This window comes from Equus caballus, chromosome 2, assembly GCF_041296265.1.
Source record: "Equus caballus isolate H_3958 breed thoroughbred chromosome 2, TB-T2T, whole genome shotgun sequence".
Lineage (NCBI taxonomy): Eukaryota > Metazoa > Chordata > Mammalia > Perissodactyla > Equidae > Equus > Equus caballus.
In genome coordinates this window covers 29,486,477-29,505,108 of record NC_091685.1, presented here as the reverse complement: position 1 = coordinate 29,505,108, position 18,632 = coordinate 29,486,477, and the positions used below count along the sequence as shown (strand labels likewise).

General features: G+C 45.3%; 1 protein-coding gene across 8 annotated transcripts; it reads right to left on the bottom strand.

Moving 5' to 3' along the window:
• Positions 1 to 871: 871 nt before the first annotated feature.
• STMN1 (stathmin 1) lies at positions 872 to 7,596 on the bottom strand. 8 transcript variants are annotated; one of them, XM_070245783.1, is made up of 6 exons: positions 6,174 to 6,271; positions 5,033 to 5,130; positions 4,577 to 4,649; positions 3,907 to 4,079; positions 1,800 to 1,991; positions 873 to 1,388 (listed from the first exon to the last, which is right to left on the bottom strand). In XM_070245783.1, exons 3-6 carry the CDS (start codon positions 4,587 to 4,589, stop codon positions 1,317 to 1,319), a joined length of 450 nt encoding a protein of 149 aa, XP_070101884.1. In that variant the 5' UTR covers positions 4,590 to 4,649; positions 5,033 to 5,130; positions 6,174 to 6,271; the 3' UTR covers positions 873 to 1,316. The 8 variants fall into 8 exon arrangements, with proteins under 8 accessions (NP_001296337.1, XP_070101884.1, XP_070101883.1 ...); XM_070245782.1 differs by lacking the exon at positions 6,174 to 6,271 and adding an exon at positions 5,728 to 5,888; XM_070245784.1 differs by lacking the exon at positions 6,174 to 6,271 and adding an exon at positions 5,338 to 5,393.
• Positions 7,597 to 18,632: the final 11,036 nt, after the last annotated feature.

Here is an 18,632-nt window from a genome sequence, read left to right as displayed (position 1 = left end):
ACACACACACACTCATTTAATCCTAACAGCATAGGAGGAAGGTTAAAATAGGCTGCTATTCTTCTTAGAAGTTTGGTAAAACCCAAATCAAGAGCTGCAGAGACTCATGCACAGAGACACGCAGACCCCGCTGCACGATCAGCAGTCACCCTGCAAACTTTCACTGTAGGTGCGTGGCTTCCGAAAGCTTTTACACAAATGTCTGAGAAGCAGATACTCATGTAATTAAGGCTACTTCCTAAATAGCCGAGGAAAACTGCCAAGGCTTTCCCTGAATTGAGAGGCAATGCTGTCAATATTACAACAGTGATATTGCAGCCTCGGGATATGAGATCAAGTAATGTCAACCTTAGCCACCCAAGTCAAATGCTCCTCTGGAAACTAAGGCTCCCTTTATCTCCTCACAGGAGTTGCTGCAAAGAAAATTCTGATTCTTGAGTCAAGAGCTTCTATGGCAGGAAAGTATTACGACGCACCCCCACCCCCAGTGGTAATATAAAGCAAAGAAACCATCGAATCTCTCTAGCTAACATCTTAAGGTTTCCTCTAAACTGTTCTCTAGAAACACCATTTGTGCCTTTAATCTGCCTTTTTAACAGGGACACAAGAACAAAAAAATGCCTGTTTGCAAACAAACATCTGAAAGACTCTCGTAACAGCTGATCTGGGCCAGGGCATCCCAACAAAGTGACGATTGTGGATGAAGACAATACAAACAACTCTGCAGGAGAAACTCGAGGGCAGAGAACTTGCAGTGATGCGCGCACTGGGTATTTCTGCCAGCCCAAAGGCCTCACTGGAACAAATACAAACTAGGAGGGTCTCTATCACTTGACAATTTATTACCTGGATAGAAAGAAGTCACTGCCACCAACAGCACTGTGCAGTTTTATTAACCATTCAAGTACAGTAGCATCTGGTAAGATGGGGACAGAACTGGGATTCAAAAGTGAACAGATATTCAGCATCTAACAGTTTGAAAGTAGCCACTACATACTCTTTTCACAAACATGTTTTCACGGAGCCAATACAGTACTAGCCATTAACCCAGTACACCAAGTGTACTGAAGTAGAAAAGATGCAACAAGAAAAATAGCTACATTAGAAAGACTTCAACACTTTAGAAAAAGAGCAAAACACTTTCAGTTTCTCCCCTTTAGCCCCTAAAACAACATCTTACAGTTTGGATCTACCTATACAGTCCTACATCAGCTTCTAGGATATTTGTCAGGAGGGCAAAAATAAAATGACACTGGCCAGTACAGTCTTTGGATATTTAGGAAGGGGAGGGGGAGAAAGTCAGTTCTCAGAACAAATTAGTCAGCTTCAGTCTCATCAGCAGGATCTTTGGATTCTTTGTTCTTCCGCACTTCTTCAATGTGCTTGTCCTGTAAAGAAACAGTAAATATCATCAGTCAAATAAAAAAGCTCGCAAAGTCAGGCGCCCTCAAGAGGCCCAACACAGCATCAGTACACATATTGTATACTTATAAAAATTATATATTATGGGAATCACATAATTAGAGTTCTAAGACATCATCTTCAAACTTCCTGGGTTACTCACGGAACCTAACGACTGAGCCTCTGACTCTTCTTCCAAGGAATGTGCAGTTATGCTGGAAACTACTGAACATTCCATCTTATTTGAAAACGAGATTCCTCTCATTTAACATGTTAAGCCCCCAAATTGATGACAAAGACTCCAAACACCTTTGATTAAAGCATTAGTTCAAGCCACTTCATTGGTGCATCAAACTGCAAGCTCTTAGCCTCTCTCAAAGCAAGGCTGAGACACCAACCTTCTCCCGCAAACGCTCCAGTTTGGCAGCCATTTGTGCCTCTCGGTTCTCTTTGTTGGCTTCCATTTTGTGGGTCAGTTTCTCTTCCGCCATTTTACTGAAGTTGTTGTTCTCTTCTATTGCTTTCTGAAGCACTTCTTTCTCGTGCTCTCGTTTCTCAGCAAGCTGCTTCAAGACCTCAGCTTCATGGGACTGGAAAAAAGTTTAACACGCTAGGCTCTCTAAAACGTATTTAGCATTAGTTAAAATTACAAAAGAAATTATTAATTGGGGGTATTGAAAAGAGGCAGAAAATCACATCTCTTTAAATGATACTGAAGTCAAGACCTGAATTATCCATTATCAAAAGACTGAAAATCATACTCTTTTCCTCGTGTTTGTATTTACTTTGGAAAACTGCCCATGTTTGCCGAGAGATTCTTGCCCAATTATTCCTCAAGGAAATCCTTATAAGATTTACTGCTTAATAGTACTAAGATGACTTAAGTGATACACATTTAGGAATGGAACTTTACTGCAAAGAATGTTGGTTATTTAACTTCAAAGGCTACCCAAACAAAATTAGATTATAAAAAAGTAGCCACATTGATAAAAAGAAAATACATGAATAATAGAAAATTTAACACTAAGCCTCCAGATTACTATTTAAGCCAGGAGGATTTCTGTTTCAAGGAAAAGCTCATTAACTTTTCTCTGTGGAAGCTGTATTAACTTCTAGACCACTGGAGCTGTCACCACGGTGTGCCTCCTTCAACAGACTCAGAATAGTTTGTTACCAAACAGATTCTGATGTGTTTGGAAGCACTGACTTGCAGGAAAACTACAGAGCATCTGCCACTGGTTCTGTTTATTCTTTTCTACAAAAGCCCAGTCATGATAAAAGTTTCATTATATTTAGCCAGTTTCTATGTAAAGCACAGGCTAATGACTACAGGGCCAAGACTGACTCCTAAAAAACTTCCCTGTCCAGCCTCTGGCTGCATCTCCTCCGTGAACTCAGCTACACAGAAGAGCAGGTAGGAGACGACGCACCGGGGCAAACACTGCCACGCTTGGTGGGAAACCGACTCGGTGTCGACAGTGGGTCAGTGCACATACACACAACGTGTGGCACTGAAAGGTGCTTGGCACATGCTACAACAGCTTAAAAAGGGGCCTATATGCGTATTTGTGTGGTTAACTGTACTAGACTGCAAACCGCCCTAGCTGCACTGGTCGGGGGCCGGCTACTACTTCCCCCTTCTGCACCCCAGTTTTCACTAATTTTAAAATTAAACCCACTCACCCCAATCAGGGTTGCTGGGAAGGGGAACTAATGAGAATTTGTGTGAAGTTCTTAATGAATAGACTAATATTGAATAAAAGGAAATACACCAAGATGTTAACAATGGTTATTTCTGGGAAGTAGGATAATGAATACTTTTTTTATTTACAAACTTCTGTGGTTCCCAATTTTCCTATAACAAACATATTAACATTTGTTCATTTTTCTCATTAGTTCCTTTTAAAGATGGTTACTTTATCACAGAATTGCTTAGATTAGAGAAAAGCTGCCACAATACCAGTATGGCCAGGGAGCAACACAATCACATTACTAGCAATTTAAAATGTTTTTATTGCACAGCTTTCAAAACACAAAACAATAAAACTGCACCCCCCCACACACACCAAAAGAAACCCAAAACCTAAAGAGACAAAAAAAGGATCATCCACCAACAAATCTGTTTTTCAAAGAGAAAGCGTGAGAAGCAAGAACTCAGGTTTCAGATGGACCTGGACTTGAATTCTGGTTCCAGTATTCACTAGCTGTAGGACTCAGGAAAATGACAATATTCCAAAGGCCATTTTCTAATTTCAGTATCTCAGACAACATCTAGCCGTTAGGGTCACTGTATTAAAGGAGAAAAATATAAGTAGAGGAGCTGGTACATAATAGGAGCTCAATAAATGATGGCTGATATGCTCTTCCAGCCACTGGCATATATAATTCTCATATGGTTATAACCACCACACAACTACAGTTCTGTTTTCCTCCTGTTATGGAAATAAAACTGACTTGCAACATTACATGAATAAACAGCTGTTTTCTGTGAATTGTGATGTTTACCTTGCGTCTTTCTTCTGCAGCTTCTAATTTCTTCTGAATTTCCTCCAGGGAAAGATCCTTCTTCTTTGGAGGAGAAAGGGGGAATTCTGGGACAGATTCTTTTGATCGAGGGCTGAGAATCAGCTCAAAAGCCTGGCCTGAGGCCCGCTTCTCCAGTTCTTTCACCTGGATATCTGAATTTGATCATATTTATAATGTATTCAGAAGAACAGTGTTTTCCTATTCCAATAAACTGTTCTTAATTTTCTAAAAACCAAATCAATTTAAGGAAAAGAATTGGGGCTGATGAAGAAGCTGTGTTTGCAGGCAAGAAATTATCTGAATACCGCCTCTCAGAAAAACAAAGCTCAACATTTTTGGGTTAATAAATACCATTCTGAAACATCAGTATTTGACAATCGTTTTCATGAACAAAGGAAGACTTGTGCAAAACTCCACAATTTTGCTTTAGACCAAGCCAAATCGTTTAATAATGAAACAATTAATTATGAGCTCTCAGTACATTCAAGTGGTAATCATTTTTTCTTCTTTAATTATTCCGATTTATAAAATAGATTTTTTGATAAGGCCAAAATACAAGTGCCAAATTAATAGTTTAAGACCTGAGCCATCTCCTATTCTAAAATCATAAGCCCATCACAATTTCAGCTTTTCCAAGTAGATTACCTACCAGAAGAAGCCATGGTGAACAGAAGACAAGAGACTGGCAGTGTATTCTACACAATCCACTGGCAAGGAAAGCCCTGAAAACGATTTTCGAAAGCATGCAATCAATTTCTTTGTATTTCTATGTCATCGATCCAAAGGGACCTCAAATCACATCCACATAAATCAATGTCAGAAAAATCACTACCGTGGAATTAAATAAGACATCATTAACTCTAATTATAAAAATCTATAAAATACTGAAACACTGGGAAATTGGAACTAAATATAACACTGGTTGCAGAAAATCAAGTTAACTGTGATTGCTTGTTCAAAAAACAACTCTCGGATTTTAAAAATTAGGCGAGGTTAAGTCACAAGATTTTTTTGCCCCCTGTAAACTCTAAATTTTCCCCCCAAACAGTGAGACCGGAGCCATCTTAATAGTGCCTACAACTCATTGTGCAAATGAAATACCCACCCTTGCTTTGTCTCTGTCTGCCATAGTGGAAAACACAACGCCCAAGCTAACATTAACCAATTATGTAGAACTCCTATTGTTCTTGGGGCTTAAATTCCCTGTCCAACAACGAGCAAAATTAGTTTTACGAACCTCTAGGTTTTACGTTATAATATTTGCTACCTCGTGTCATGATAAATTCTACACCCCTTCTCGCTTTTTTAACGTCAGGACTCTCGTGAACCCCCAGGCTAGTATCAAAAGCGTAGGATTACAGGATCCCAACAGCTAGAAATTAAAACCAGAGGTAGCGAAAGAGTCTAAACCTGGCAGAGGATTAGACCGAGCATCCGACCGAGGATGGGCGTGGCCCTGGCCCAGCGAGAAAAAGCGGCCCCCGGCCAATCAGAGCAGCCCAGCGCTCCGGTCCCTGGCCCCGCCCCCCTCCTCCCCGCGCCTTTTCGAATCTCCCGGAACTCACAACACCCCGGAGCCCGCGCGCGTGGGAAGGGGAGGGGTGGGCGGGGCTAACGGTCCTATCCGGGTAACCCCGCCCTCCGCGGGCTCGCCCCGCGCGGACGCCCCCCCCCAACTCCCGCCAAAAACACCTCGAGACCACCCCCGCCCCAGCTCGGCGGGTGGGGCGGGCCCCGGGAGGGGGCCGTGGGGTAGCCCCGCCGTCGGCTCGCCACCTCCTCCCTTCGCTCCCACCCAACCTGCCGCCACCCTAGCTGTCGCGCCCCCCGCCGCGAGGACAGGAGAGCCCTCTTGGGGCGTTAGCCTCTCCAAAGCGGCCCCACAGTCACTGGGCGGGGGCGTTCGAGGGGAGGGCCCGGCCCAGGCCGTCCGCAGTCTGGCCCTAAGGCCGCTGCTCCCTGGGGGCGCCGCCCCACCCCTTCAGACAATAGGGACCCCAGCGGGGCCGTGCCAGCACGGGGAACGAAGGAGACAAACGAGGGCCCACGCCCCCTATTGTCTCCTCGATGGCACCCCGGGGCTAACGCCCGAGGCTCGCCCAGCTGGCCGCGCCCCCTCCCCACGACAGCCGCGCCCCCAGGGAGCAGGGACAAAGCCGAGGCTCCGCCCGAGCCACACAGAAAGCGGAGCGACCCCCGCCGGCCAGCCCCTCTGGGGTCCGCGGCCCCGCCTGCCGTCGGCTAACAGGAGGCCTCTGCCGCGTATCCTCCCGCCGGCTGTGTCCCCCTCGTTGCCCCCAGCCTGCCGCCGCCGCCGCCGCTTCCTGGGGCCCCGCACCCACCTGCTCAGTCCGAGCCGCCTGGCCACACTCTGAGCACCAACAGACCCGGGCGCGCACAAAAGCGCCAAACAGCGGCACGTGACCTCCCCGCAGGGCTCCGCATTGGCTGAGAGCGGCGGCACGTGCCGACCCCTCCCCCACAGCCCAAGTGGGCCCCGCCCCTCGGGCCCCACGGCACCTCGGGAAGTGTAGTGCAGGCTGGCGGGGCAGGGGGACAATGCAAGGGGTGGGGGCATTTGGGGGTCTCCCCAGGTGTGAGTCGTGGGCCGGGGGGGCTCGTCTGATCGCGGAAGAGGGCGTTGACGTGACCCCTGGCCTGGGTCTGAACCAGCTCTACCATCCCTAGGAAAAGGGCGGGGCGGGGTCCCTCCTACCTCAGAAGGTGGCCGCCTGGACTCCGCCTCTGTTGAGCCACGTGCCTCGCATCGCCCCAAGGGCAGCACTCGGACAGCGCAGTGTCCCTCCGGTGCCCCACCCCGGGCCGCCTCCTACGACGCCCAAGCCCTTGTGACAGGACAATACCCTTGTAAGGCCCCCTGGACTCGGCGCCCCACTTCGACACCCGAGTGTCACTTGTATTGTGACATCATGATAATCCCTAACCCACTCAGCCCTAACAGGTCACGGGCGTGGCCCTTTCCTCACTGTGTGCGTTCTCGCTGCCTTCCTAGGGTCCCTGAGCTTGTGAGCAGGGACCTGTGGGGTAAAAGCGCGAGGCTCTGGAATGTGATCTTCTTTGGTCTAACAGTCACTCGGCTTAAGTGCAGACTCCATCTGTTCTGCCCAGCCCTTCGCCGGTGATGGGAAGGGAAGAGCAATAGCAGTTGGAGACCGCACAGACTGCAGTTAAGTGTTGCTTTTGTTCTCGGAGCACGTGCTCCCCAGAGTGGTGCTGGGCCCTTTTTAAGAATCAAAACAAAGGAGCCACAAGGTCATGGTTCCTCTTAGCCTGGATAGGTCAGAAGCACAAGAGGCACAAAGGAAATTGGTCTGACCTTGCCTATCTTAGAATGACTGGCCTGCCTCTTCCCACAAAAAGGGCAGAGGAAAAATAAATAAAATGAACGTAGTTCCCAGACTTCTCCTCCCATCCTCCCCTCACTAAGGCTGTGTCCCTGACCAGGTCTGTGTCCTCACCAAGGCTGTGTCCTCGGGTGGTGGTCATTACACCAACACACCTGTTTTGAGATCCTGACTGGGCAGAAAGACACCCTTTTATTAATCAGTGGGCTCCATTTCCCCAAACTAAGATACAAATACAATGGACCAACCCTGCTGAAACAACAGTCCTAATTTAAGAAGACTTCCCCGTGTCCAGCTAGTCACTAGGGATGTGCTAGAGATAAAGCCAATTAATAGGTGCCCGGGACAATGAAAACTGGAACATACAGGCAGCAGACATACCACACAAAGCAGACAATTAGCAATGTGCTGTTGCCTGAAATATGCTTGTTGCGGCATTTTCTCCAACAATCGCCCTTGTGTGGGGTCGCCTCTCCCCCGCCCCCAATCTAAGTGGTTTTCCCTTAGCATGTGAGCAGGACCAGGAACAATTCGAATTCTGAGCTCTAAAAGGCTTCTTCCTCTCAGACCAAACTTAGCCATGAAACGGCCAGGTGTTTCCATCTGTCGGTTTTTCTGAGCGAAATCTCACAAATCATTAGAAAGGCTGGAGGGGGTGAGGGTTAGACTTCAGTGAAAAGTAACAGATTGGCAGGCAACAGAAACCAGCAAGGAACCCAAGGCCAAGAGGTCTATTATCCCCTGAACCAGGCTTTATCTTGAAGTCTTTGTACTTGATCTGGAGGTTTGCAGAGGAAGGTCCCACCCATTTGAGGCATATTTTTTTCAAATACGAGAAATTGCCACACAAAAATCTCACATTTCTGACTATTAATGTTGTGACAGGAAAAAAAAAATAAATCTTTCAAAACACTGATTATTTTAAACCACTTACACCTCTTCCCCCCACCTTTTCTTTCTCCCTAGAGCAGATGTCTATTTCCATGGAAACCGCGGCTAGGAACGAAGATGTTAGAACTCATGTAGATTTTTAATCTTTTCTAGCGATGCCACTTAGCTTCTGGGTTTGTTGTGAGATGCCTTGTCCAGCCAGTCTCTGTGACAAGGATTCCCTGAGATCATCACTGCTGCCTGAGGACTGAGGGGCCTGGGGTAAGGTTTCCCCAAGAGTGATCCTGGGAATAAAAAGGTGTGCACTGGGAGGATCCTTGTTCTTTAGGGTGGGGCTGCCTTTCTGAGAGCCAGACTGCAGCTCTTTGTTGTCAACTCTTATAAGTGTCCGTATTTGAGCCCTGAAATAGGAAGGGCTTTCAACTGTGAGGAGAGAAACAGCTTGGCCACTTCACTGTGGAAAAGGGCAGACGCTCCCTTCTTGGAAGCTTCCCCAAACTAACTTCTCAATCCGCTCCCTCCTGAAGTGGCAGCAAGGAGTTAACATTCACATCTTGGAACTGTCTATCTTTGCCCAGGAGAATTATTTTTGCCTCTGCTCAGATGGCTTGGTCGGATCGCTGTGGAGCTGGCTGTGACTGTGGATTAGCACAAAGTGAAGTCGAGATATGGCAGTCAGCCAGCTTATTTGATCTGTGTAGACAGCTAAAGGAGAGCACTTCAGGCTTCAAAGTCCAGAAGGGATGTCTACACTGATCAAACGAGCCGGGCTGTTGTCAGATCTCCTCTGTTCTTACACAGCACCGGCAGCCTTTGTTCATTGTTGGTTCCGAGGCTGCGGGGCTTGTCTCCCACATAGGCGCCGCCGAGTTCCACTGCTACTTAGAGGGCCTGTCCTTGGCAAAAGGGTGTCGTGGGAGTGGTTTTCTCCTTGTCCCCAGCCTCTCTGTTCCCTTTGTCCCTTAATCCCTAAGCATCGTGCTCTAACACTCCCCTCCCTGCTCAAAACCTGTCTGTGAATCTGCGACTTTACACGCCTGTCTTCTTCACCAGACTAAGTCCAAGAGGGCAGGATTCGTGTTGTCTTGGTATCCTTAGTGCCCAGAATCGGGTCTGGCCCAGGATGGTGGAGCCTGGATGTTCACAGTTGACTCTGGGCAAGAACAACCTCGCTCATCCTCAACTTCCTCTTCTGTAATAATAGACACCTGCGCCATATGGGGGGGTGAGGATTAAAGGAGATCGGGTATGTGAAAGCTCTTATCGCAATGCCTGGCACATTGTAAGTGCTTAATACTTGTTAACTATTATTAATAGCTAGAGAAGTTTCCTGATTACTATAGGTTATTGAATAAATGAATGAATGAATGAATGAATAGTAGACTTTCACCCTTTGGTGGGAATTTAGTCACCGGGTTAACTCTTCTCATGGGGTATTTAAAAAATTCAATTAATTTAACATTTTGAATAGATGGTGCATTCCTATAGTTTAGGAATAAACTATAAAAAGTCCTCCTCCATTCTCTGACCCCAAATTCTGCCAAATTCTCTACCTTTCCCTCCCCCACCACAACCACTATCAGATTCCTGTGTATCCTAGTGTTTCTTCATGCGTACACAGCACATTTGTAGAAATGTCTTCTTATTCCCCATTTTAAATACAAATGGTAGTCTACGGTAACTGTTCTGCACCTGGCACTTTTTCACTTAACAGTGCACACTAGGGATCTTTTCCTTGTTCGTACATCAAGCATTTCCTTGATCTGGGATCCGTGGTATGAATGTTCCATAATCTAGTTAACCAGTGCCCTATCCATGGCTCTTAGGTTATTCCCAATTATTTGCTATTTCAAACAATGCTGTACTGAATAACCTTGTATATGTCGCATTTTCCACATGGGTGAGCATATCTGCAAGATATATTCTTAGAGTGGTATTGCAAGGTCAAAGGGCAAATGCATTCATATTTGGATAGTGCCAAATTGCCTTCTATAAGAGTCATACCAATTCAGCACTCACCATGTGATGTTTTAATCCATTATCTCAATTCATTCAAAACTGGTTCGAAAGGTTTTGTCCCTAGAAATTTCAGGCATTAGGGAAAAGGAGGGGGAGAACTAGAAATCCCAAGAAAGACATGGCTGTCAATTCTGCTTATATTAATAACTCCTGTAAATACTTGACAAGCAGCAGCTGACCTCAGAACAGTTCTGGTGCCTGCACTGGAGCACTTGTCACAGTCAGTCTTGTCGGAGAAGTGTCTGCAGGTGTCGCTATGAGATTGGAAGCTTTTTGAAGGCAGGGTCTTCATCACTGTATCGCACTCTCCTCCCTATGATCCCTGACACAGTGCCTGGCATGTATCTCATTTAATTAATTCTAAGATGTATTTTTTCCCCACATTTTTGTATCTTTGAAATCAGTTGTTCCTCATAGCCAATAAATAGCATGTCATAATTATTGACAGCATATTTTCTTAGTGGTACAGAAAATAATGGTATGTCTTAAAATCAATGGCATTTTTGAGTCAGTGAAATATGGCAAAGTGCACACGTATCGCATGTATGAGTGGAATGGGACCAACATGTTGCTGCCCCGCCAGTCTTCATACTCCTTGTCCTAACCCGCATTCCTCTTATCCAAGTCCATGCCTTCTTCTAATGATTCCTTTTATGAGGATGACTCCCCATCTGCCTCTTGGGCTCCCATCCCTCTCCTGAACTCTAAAACCATATTTCCAACTGCCTACGGGACATGTCCTCATGGATGTCCCATAAGGCCTTCAAACTCCCTATGACCCACATTGAACTGACACCTTCCCACCAACCACATCTGGTTTTCCCCATTCAGCTAATAGCTTTGCTAGAGTCTTGCCTTCCAAGTTTAAAACTTCAGTCAGACTCAATTCTTCCCTCTTTCTCACCCAAGCCTCCAATTATAGAAACTTAGCGTTTTCTAGTAGAATGGAAGTTTTTAAATGATAATAGCTAAAAGAAGAACAAGTTGGAGGACTCACACTTCCTGATTTCAAAATTTACTACAAAGCTACAGTAATCAAAACATCGTGGTACTGGCATAAAGACGGACATATAGACAAAGAGAACAGATGGAGAGCCCAGAAATAAACCCTCAACTATGTGGTCAAATGATTTTTGACAAAAGTGCCAAGACCATTCAATGAGGAAATGACAGTCTTTTCAACAAATAGTACTGGGAAAACTGGATATCCACATGCGGAAGAATGCAGTTGGACCCTTGCCTTATACCATATACAAAAATTAACTCAAAATGGATCAAAGATCTAAATGTAAGAACTAAAACTATAAAACTTTTAGAAGAAAACATAGGGCAAAAGCCTCATAACAATGGATTTGGCAATGATTTCTTGGATGTGACACCAAAGGCACAGGCAATAAAAGAAAAAATAGACAAGTTGGACTTGAAAATTTTTTTAAATGTGCATCAAAAGACAATATCAACAGAATAAAAAGGCAGCCCACAGAATGAGAGAAAATATTTGCAAATCATATGTCTGATAAGGGATTAATGTCCAGAATATATAGAGAACTCTTAAAACTCGACAACAAAAAAACTAACAACGCGATTCTAAAATGGGCAAAGGACTTGAATAGACATTTCTCCAAAGAAAATATACAAATGGCCAAGAAGCACATGAAAAGATGCTCAACATCACTAATCGTTAGGTACCTGCAAATCGAAACCACAGTGAGATACCACCTCACACCCATTAGGATAGCTACTATCAAAAAACCAGAAAATAACAAGTGTTAGCAAGGATATGGAGAAACTGCAACACTTGTGCATGGTTGGTGGGAATGTAAGACTGTACAGTCGCTATGCAAAACAGCATGGTAGTTCCCCAGAAAACTAAAAATAGAATTATGATATGATCCAGCGATCCCACCTCTGGGCATACACCCAAAATAATTGAAAGCAGTATCTCAAAGTGATATTTGTACACCCATGTTCGTAGCAGCATTATTTACAATAGCTAAAGTGTGAAAGTAATTCAAATGTCCATTGGCAGATGAACAGATAAACAAATGTGGTATATACATACACTGGATATTATTCAGCTTTAAAAAGGAGGGAAATTCTGCAATATGCTACAACATGGGTGAACCTTGGGGGCATTACGCTAAGTGAAAAAGTTAGTCATAAAAAGACAAATACTGTGTGCTTACACGTATATGAGATACTTAGAGTGGTCAAAATCCCAGAGACAGAAAGTAGAATGGTGGTTGCCAGGGGCTGTGAGGAGGGGAGAAGGAGGAGTTATTGTTTAGTGGGGATAGAGTTTTAGTTTTACAAGATGAAAAGAGTTACGGAGGCGAATGGTGGTGATGGTTGCATAACATTATGGATGTATTTAATACCACTGAACTGAACACTTCCAAATGCTTAAGATGGTAAATTGTACATTATGTGTATTTTACTACAAAAAAAATAAATGAAAAAAGTGATAATAGCTAACGTACTCATAGAATACTTACCATGCGGCAGGCACTGGTCTAAACACTCCATCCACATGGGATAACTCATTTAATCCTCACAACAATCTATGAGATGTTATTAGCCTAATTATAAAGATAAGGAAGTGAGAGTGACCAATGGTCTCAGTTTGCCTGGGTCTGAGGGGTTTTGCTGGGAGGTAGGACTTTCAGTGCTAAACCCAGCAAAGTCCCAGGCAAACCTGGGTGAGTTGGTCACCCTAAAGGAAACTGAGGCACAGAGAGGCGGTATCTTCCTTAGATATGTCAAACAGGGTCGGTGCTCTGGCCCTGCATTTTACAGGGCTGCAGTCTGACCCTCCTCCAGCCGTGCCCTTTCTCACAGGCAAGGAGTCCCCTGGGGTCAAGGAGATATGCTCACCTGGAGACTGGGCACCCCTTCTAGACCACGTTCCGGGTACCCAAGACTCCAGAATTCCCTGTCCAAGTGGCCTGACTCCACTTTCAGCATCTATGCCAGCCATTTCCCAGGGTCTATCCTCCCAAGGACACACTCCCCTGTGAGTGAGTGCACCCCTGTGCCCAGGGCAGGCTACCTGTAAGGGGTGTGGACAGAACCTGGGCATGGTGGCCAGGGGTGCACAGGAGCCAGGAGTAGGAAGAGAAGGGAGCTGGCTCTGCCACGTTCTGACCTGAAACTCCAAGGAATCCAAGAATTCTCAACTCAAAACCTGGCTTTCTAGGTTATTATGGAAGGTATATTTGTCAAGGTAGAAGGATAAAACATATTTTTAAAAAATAGTGTGTTAACTTGATGTTTAACTCTAACATACTTAGACCTAAGCCATGTGGGCTTCCCTTTCATCCTCCTGCCCTGGGTCTGGCAAGTGTTAGCAACAGGCCTGCGAGAGATTAAACCACTTGTCCAACGAGGCTACACAGAAGCACAGAGCTCTTGCAGTCTGGTTCCAAGTCTACGCTTTCAGCCATCCCTCGAAACTGTTTATCAAGATAACCTTATTATTTTACGGATGGGGAGAAAGGCCCAGAGAGCTTTAGAGATTTGCCCAAGGTCACACGGCTAATTCACGTCCCAGCAGGAATTTACACCCTGTGCTTTAAATGATGCTGCAGGCACTGCTCACCTACTACTTGTGTGAGCTTGGGCACGTGACTTCCCCTTTTGGGGCCCACAGTTCATCATCTGTGAAATGGGGATTATGCCCCTACCTCACAGTTTTGTTGTCAGAACTAAATAAGGACTATATGGAAAGTACGTAGCACTGCGTCTGATGCATAATAAACCCTCAGTAGGTTTTAATTACCTACTCATACCTCAGTATGGTATTAATCCACCAGCACAGCTCTGATCATGCCACTTCTCTGCTTGAAAACATTTGATGAGTTAAACTTTGGCACACATCGTATGAGAAAAATAAAAATTCCTAAGACCTAAAAAAAAAAGAAATGGATGACTCCCTTGGATTACAGTCCAAGGGTCCTTGGCATGGCATTTGAGACCCTCCATGAAGTAACTGCATCTACTTCAAGATCAATTAAACCCTGAGACTCTTTGATTCTTGATGTATTTGAAGATCTGTCATCTCAAAAAAGGACAGTTATAGGGAAGTATAATGAAGATGCATGGAGGAACTCTGTGATCATTGGACTTAGCTAACAATAGAATGGACCTCTTTTTTTTTTTTAAAGATTGGCACCTGCGCTAACATCTGTTGCCAATCTTTTTTTTTCCCTTCTCCTCCCCAAAGCCCCCCAGTACATAGTTGCATATTCTAGTTGTGGTCCCTCTGGTTGTGCTGTGTGGGATGCCGCCTCAGCATGGCCTGATGAGCGGTGCCATGTCCTCGCCCAGGGTCCGAACCAGCAAAACCCTGGGCCACCGAAGCAGAGTGCTCGAACTTAACTACTTGGCAACGGGGCCGGCCCCTAGAATGACCTCTTGAAGAACGAATGAGAATCTTGCTATGAGAGGTGTCCAGACAAAGATCTGTCAGTCAGCCTCCAATGTTGAAGAAGGAATCTTGCATTAGGAGGAAGTTGGACTAAGTGAACTCCCTTCAGGCTTTATGATTCTTTTTTAATGAGGTGGGGAAAGGCCTATGATGCTATGCTAAATGAAACAAACAAAGGCTGCCCGACTGTGTGTACAATATGAGCCCAAATGGGAGCAAAATGTAATGAAGGAAATGCACCAACCAAAATATTTGTTCTGGAGGGTAAAATAACAATTGAGTTTAGTTTTCTTCTTTATACTGTTCTGGATTTTCCAAACTTCTTAAAGTGAACATATATTATTATTATTATTATTATTTTTAAAGATTTTATTTTATTTTTCCTTTTTCTCCCAAAGCCCCCAGGTACATGGTTGTGTATTTTTTTTTCTTTAACTTGTGGGTCCTTCTAGTTGTGGCATGTGGGATGCCACCTCAGCATGGCTTGATGAGCCGTGCCATGTCTGCGCCCAGGATTCGAACTGGTGAAACCCTGGGCCACCCAAGCAGAGCACACGAACTTAACCACTCGGCCAGCCCAAATATATATTATTTTATTAATGATAAAACAATTATCTTTTAAAAATAGAAAAGAATTTTGTCCTCCTTACTGATGTTATGTCCTCCTATGTCTCTGAGAACTCTCCTCGAGCCCCCCCCAATCCTCCAAGTTTCAGCTTTATTGGACTATTCCCAGGTCTCTGGAAAGTCATATACCTAACATATCCCAGTGTTTTGCTGATGCCAACCCTCAGCTTTGAGTCCCTTGGCTTCTGTTTCTATTGAAATTCTCTCTACTCTCAAGCTCTTGATTAACCTTTCTGACTCCCACACACTACGCCTGGTATCATAGCGATCCATACACATCCTTGTCCCCCTCACTAGAGAGGAAGCTCCTTGAGGGCAGGATTCCATAGGACTTTGTCTTGGCATCCCTACAGCGTCATGAATAGACACTCGGCAAATGTTGAATCGTTTGGCTGATGTCTTTTTGGCCACTCAGCAACACCTAGCGGTTGAGGGTCAGATTGCATAACCGAGGGTGTCTTCTGGAGCCCAGCCTCTTGCAATTCAAAAAGTACTATCCCAGGGACATTTAAAAATATATATTTTACTTGTTTTTAAGCTTTTGATTTTGAAATCATTTCAGGTTTCCAGAGAATTGCAAAGTAGTACAATGAGTTCCCACATACCCTCAGTCAGCTTCCCCTAATGTTAACATCTTACACAATTTTGGTACATTTATCCAAACAGAAACATTAACATTGGTACACGACTATTAACTAAACTGCCGGCATTAATTGGATTCCTCATTTTTCCACCGGGGTCCTTTTTGTGTTCCAGGATCCAATTCAGGACGCGACTTTGCAGTTAACATCAAGTCTCCTTAGCCAGTAGCGCTTCTTTTAACGTGGTGGCTGGGGTGATTCCTTCTATTGTTCCTTCCAACCAATCTTTTCTAAATAGTCAAAATATGAGCAAGAAAGATGGCGTGGGGATGGTGAGGTTGCCACACTCACCCTCTGCTGGGCTTCCGGGGGCTTTGAACAGGTAAATGGACTCTTCCTCCCACATGAGGCTAGGAGGATAGTTTCATTTTAGATCTAATCTTTTTCTTGAATGGGCACTTGTGGGCCTAGAAACAGAGAGGAGTTACTAGTAACTTTTAATTCATTCAATTTCTGGGCCGTTCCATAGCCCATTTTTCCACAGCCTGGCATGGGAACATGTTCCTGGTTACTTGCAAAACTTCCAAGTGGTTGGCATTTATCAGCAATCTTAGCAATTCAGTGAGAACAGAGGTTACAGCTGTCACAGGAAGCTGAAATCAAGGCTGCTGAAATCACACCCATTCCAATGCGGGTGAAAGTATACACTGAGTAGAATTCAAGCCCGGAAGGTGGGGGTGGCCGGGGTGTCAGGTGGAGAAGGGAGGGATGCTGTGCAAGAGGAAATACACGAGGGGAAGAAAAGCAGATGTGTCACCGGAGATCAGGGTTGATTTATAGACCTTCAGGGGCTTACTGCTAAGCCCTTGCATCAATTAGTAAGCATCAGGCCTCAGGCTTCACAGACCCCACTCTACTGGATTCCCACAGAAGCCTCCTCATTGGTCTTCGGTCTGCCCCCTCCCTCGACTCCATTCCTAACATGGGCACCTGCCAACTCCACTCACTGGAGGGAGCAGCCCCCGTCTAAACAGAAGGGGAGGTGCATTGCTTTCCTGGGGCTGCCTTCACAAACTGCCACCAATTAGGTGGCTGAAACAACAGAAATTTATTGCCTCACGGTTCTGGGGACTAGAAGTCTGAAATCAAGGTGATGACAGGGTTGGATCCTTCTGAGGGCTGTGAGGGAGAGTCTGCCATGCTTCTCCTCCAGCTTCTGATAGCCTCAGCCGTTCCTGGGCTTTCGATGGCCTTCTCCCCATGACTTCAAATGGTCTGCCCTCTATGTCTAGGTCTGTGTCTAAATATCCCCTTTCTAGAAGAACACCAGTCATATTGGATTAAGTCCAACCCTGATGACCTCATCTTATCCCGATCACTTGCAACGATCCAATTTACAAATAAGGTCACATTCACGGGGAGAGGGCTTCAGCATCTTTTGGGGGGACACAATCCAATCCAAAACAGGGGGCTCCCACTTCACGTTGGCTGATGCCTATCCTGGAACAATGTGTGGCTAGAGAAGCTGGAATTTAGGATTTCTTGCAAAATCTTCTGATTTTTAAATATTGGTATCTAATTAAATATAAACTTTTTCTAATACCATGACTGCCAAAAGCAATGCAACCTCTGCTCCAGTCACCACAGGGTTCTCTCTAAAAATCTGGTCCTGTCCTTCCACTTTACCAATGCCCGTGGGATTAAAGGCCAAGTTCCCTAGCATGGCACATGAGGCCCTCGGCAATCCAACTCTTTCCCATCTCTCCAGGATCCTTTCCCACTGTTCCTGCCATGCCCCCACCCACTGTACCATCATATCAAGACTTGTCCTTTTCCAAACACACGGTGCTATTCTGCACCTCTTTGCACCCTCCCTCTGCGTGTGATGCTGTCTCCCCTCCAATCCATTGGGAAACTCCTGGCCATCTTCCAAGTGACCTCTCATTGCCATCCCCTCTGTGAAGTCTTCCCTGTCTCCTCCCCCATAGAGTTAATCTTTCCCTTCTTTACGCCTCCACCGCACCCGACATTTCTCTAGTATAGCACTTGAAAGTTTATTTGCTATTATTTGATTCCATGTCTGCCTCCTGTCTGGACCATGAGCTCTTTGGGGCAGGGACTGTTGATCTGGAACATGTAGCACAGATCCTGGCACACAGTAGGTACTCAATAAATATGGAGTAAAGGAATACTCTTTGCACAGCACCCAACGAGGTATCATGAGGGACCCAAAGAAGCATCATGTGGTGTCTGTGTTCTTGAGATCCTTACAATCCAGCTGGGTTCACAAGATACCAAAGAAAAGGTCAACCATATTGGTGGTGTATGATGTCAGGCAGAACAAGAGGCTACTGGGGCCTATGGTGGTCAATGCCTTCTCATCTGGGACAGAAGACATCCTGTTTTGCTGGCCTGATAGAGCACTGCTTTTGTATGCAGAAAGGTCAAGATAATCTGGCAAATCCTTCCTGGCATGGGGAATGACTGCTCTGCATGCTCGCAGAGATGAGGTCAACTACGGTGGCTCATTACAAGAAGATAAAATGCGGCAAGGAGAAGAGAGCAAGAGAAAACACAGCAAAATAGAAATGGAGAAAGAGGAGGGGTGGAAGTATGAACAGGAGGACCTGGGGACCTGTGCTCATCTCACATCCCTCTCCTGCATCAGTTTCCCCACTCTGCCAGCTCTTTCCTATTAGCATGTGTACACACTGCAATTCATTCTTCCCTAAAACCTTCCACTGACTCCTTCCAGAATCCCCCACTTCTCTGCTCTCCACTATAACAGCGTTCCCT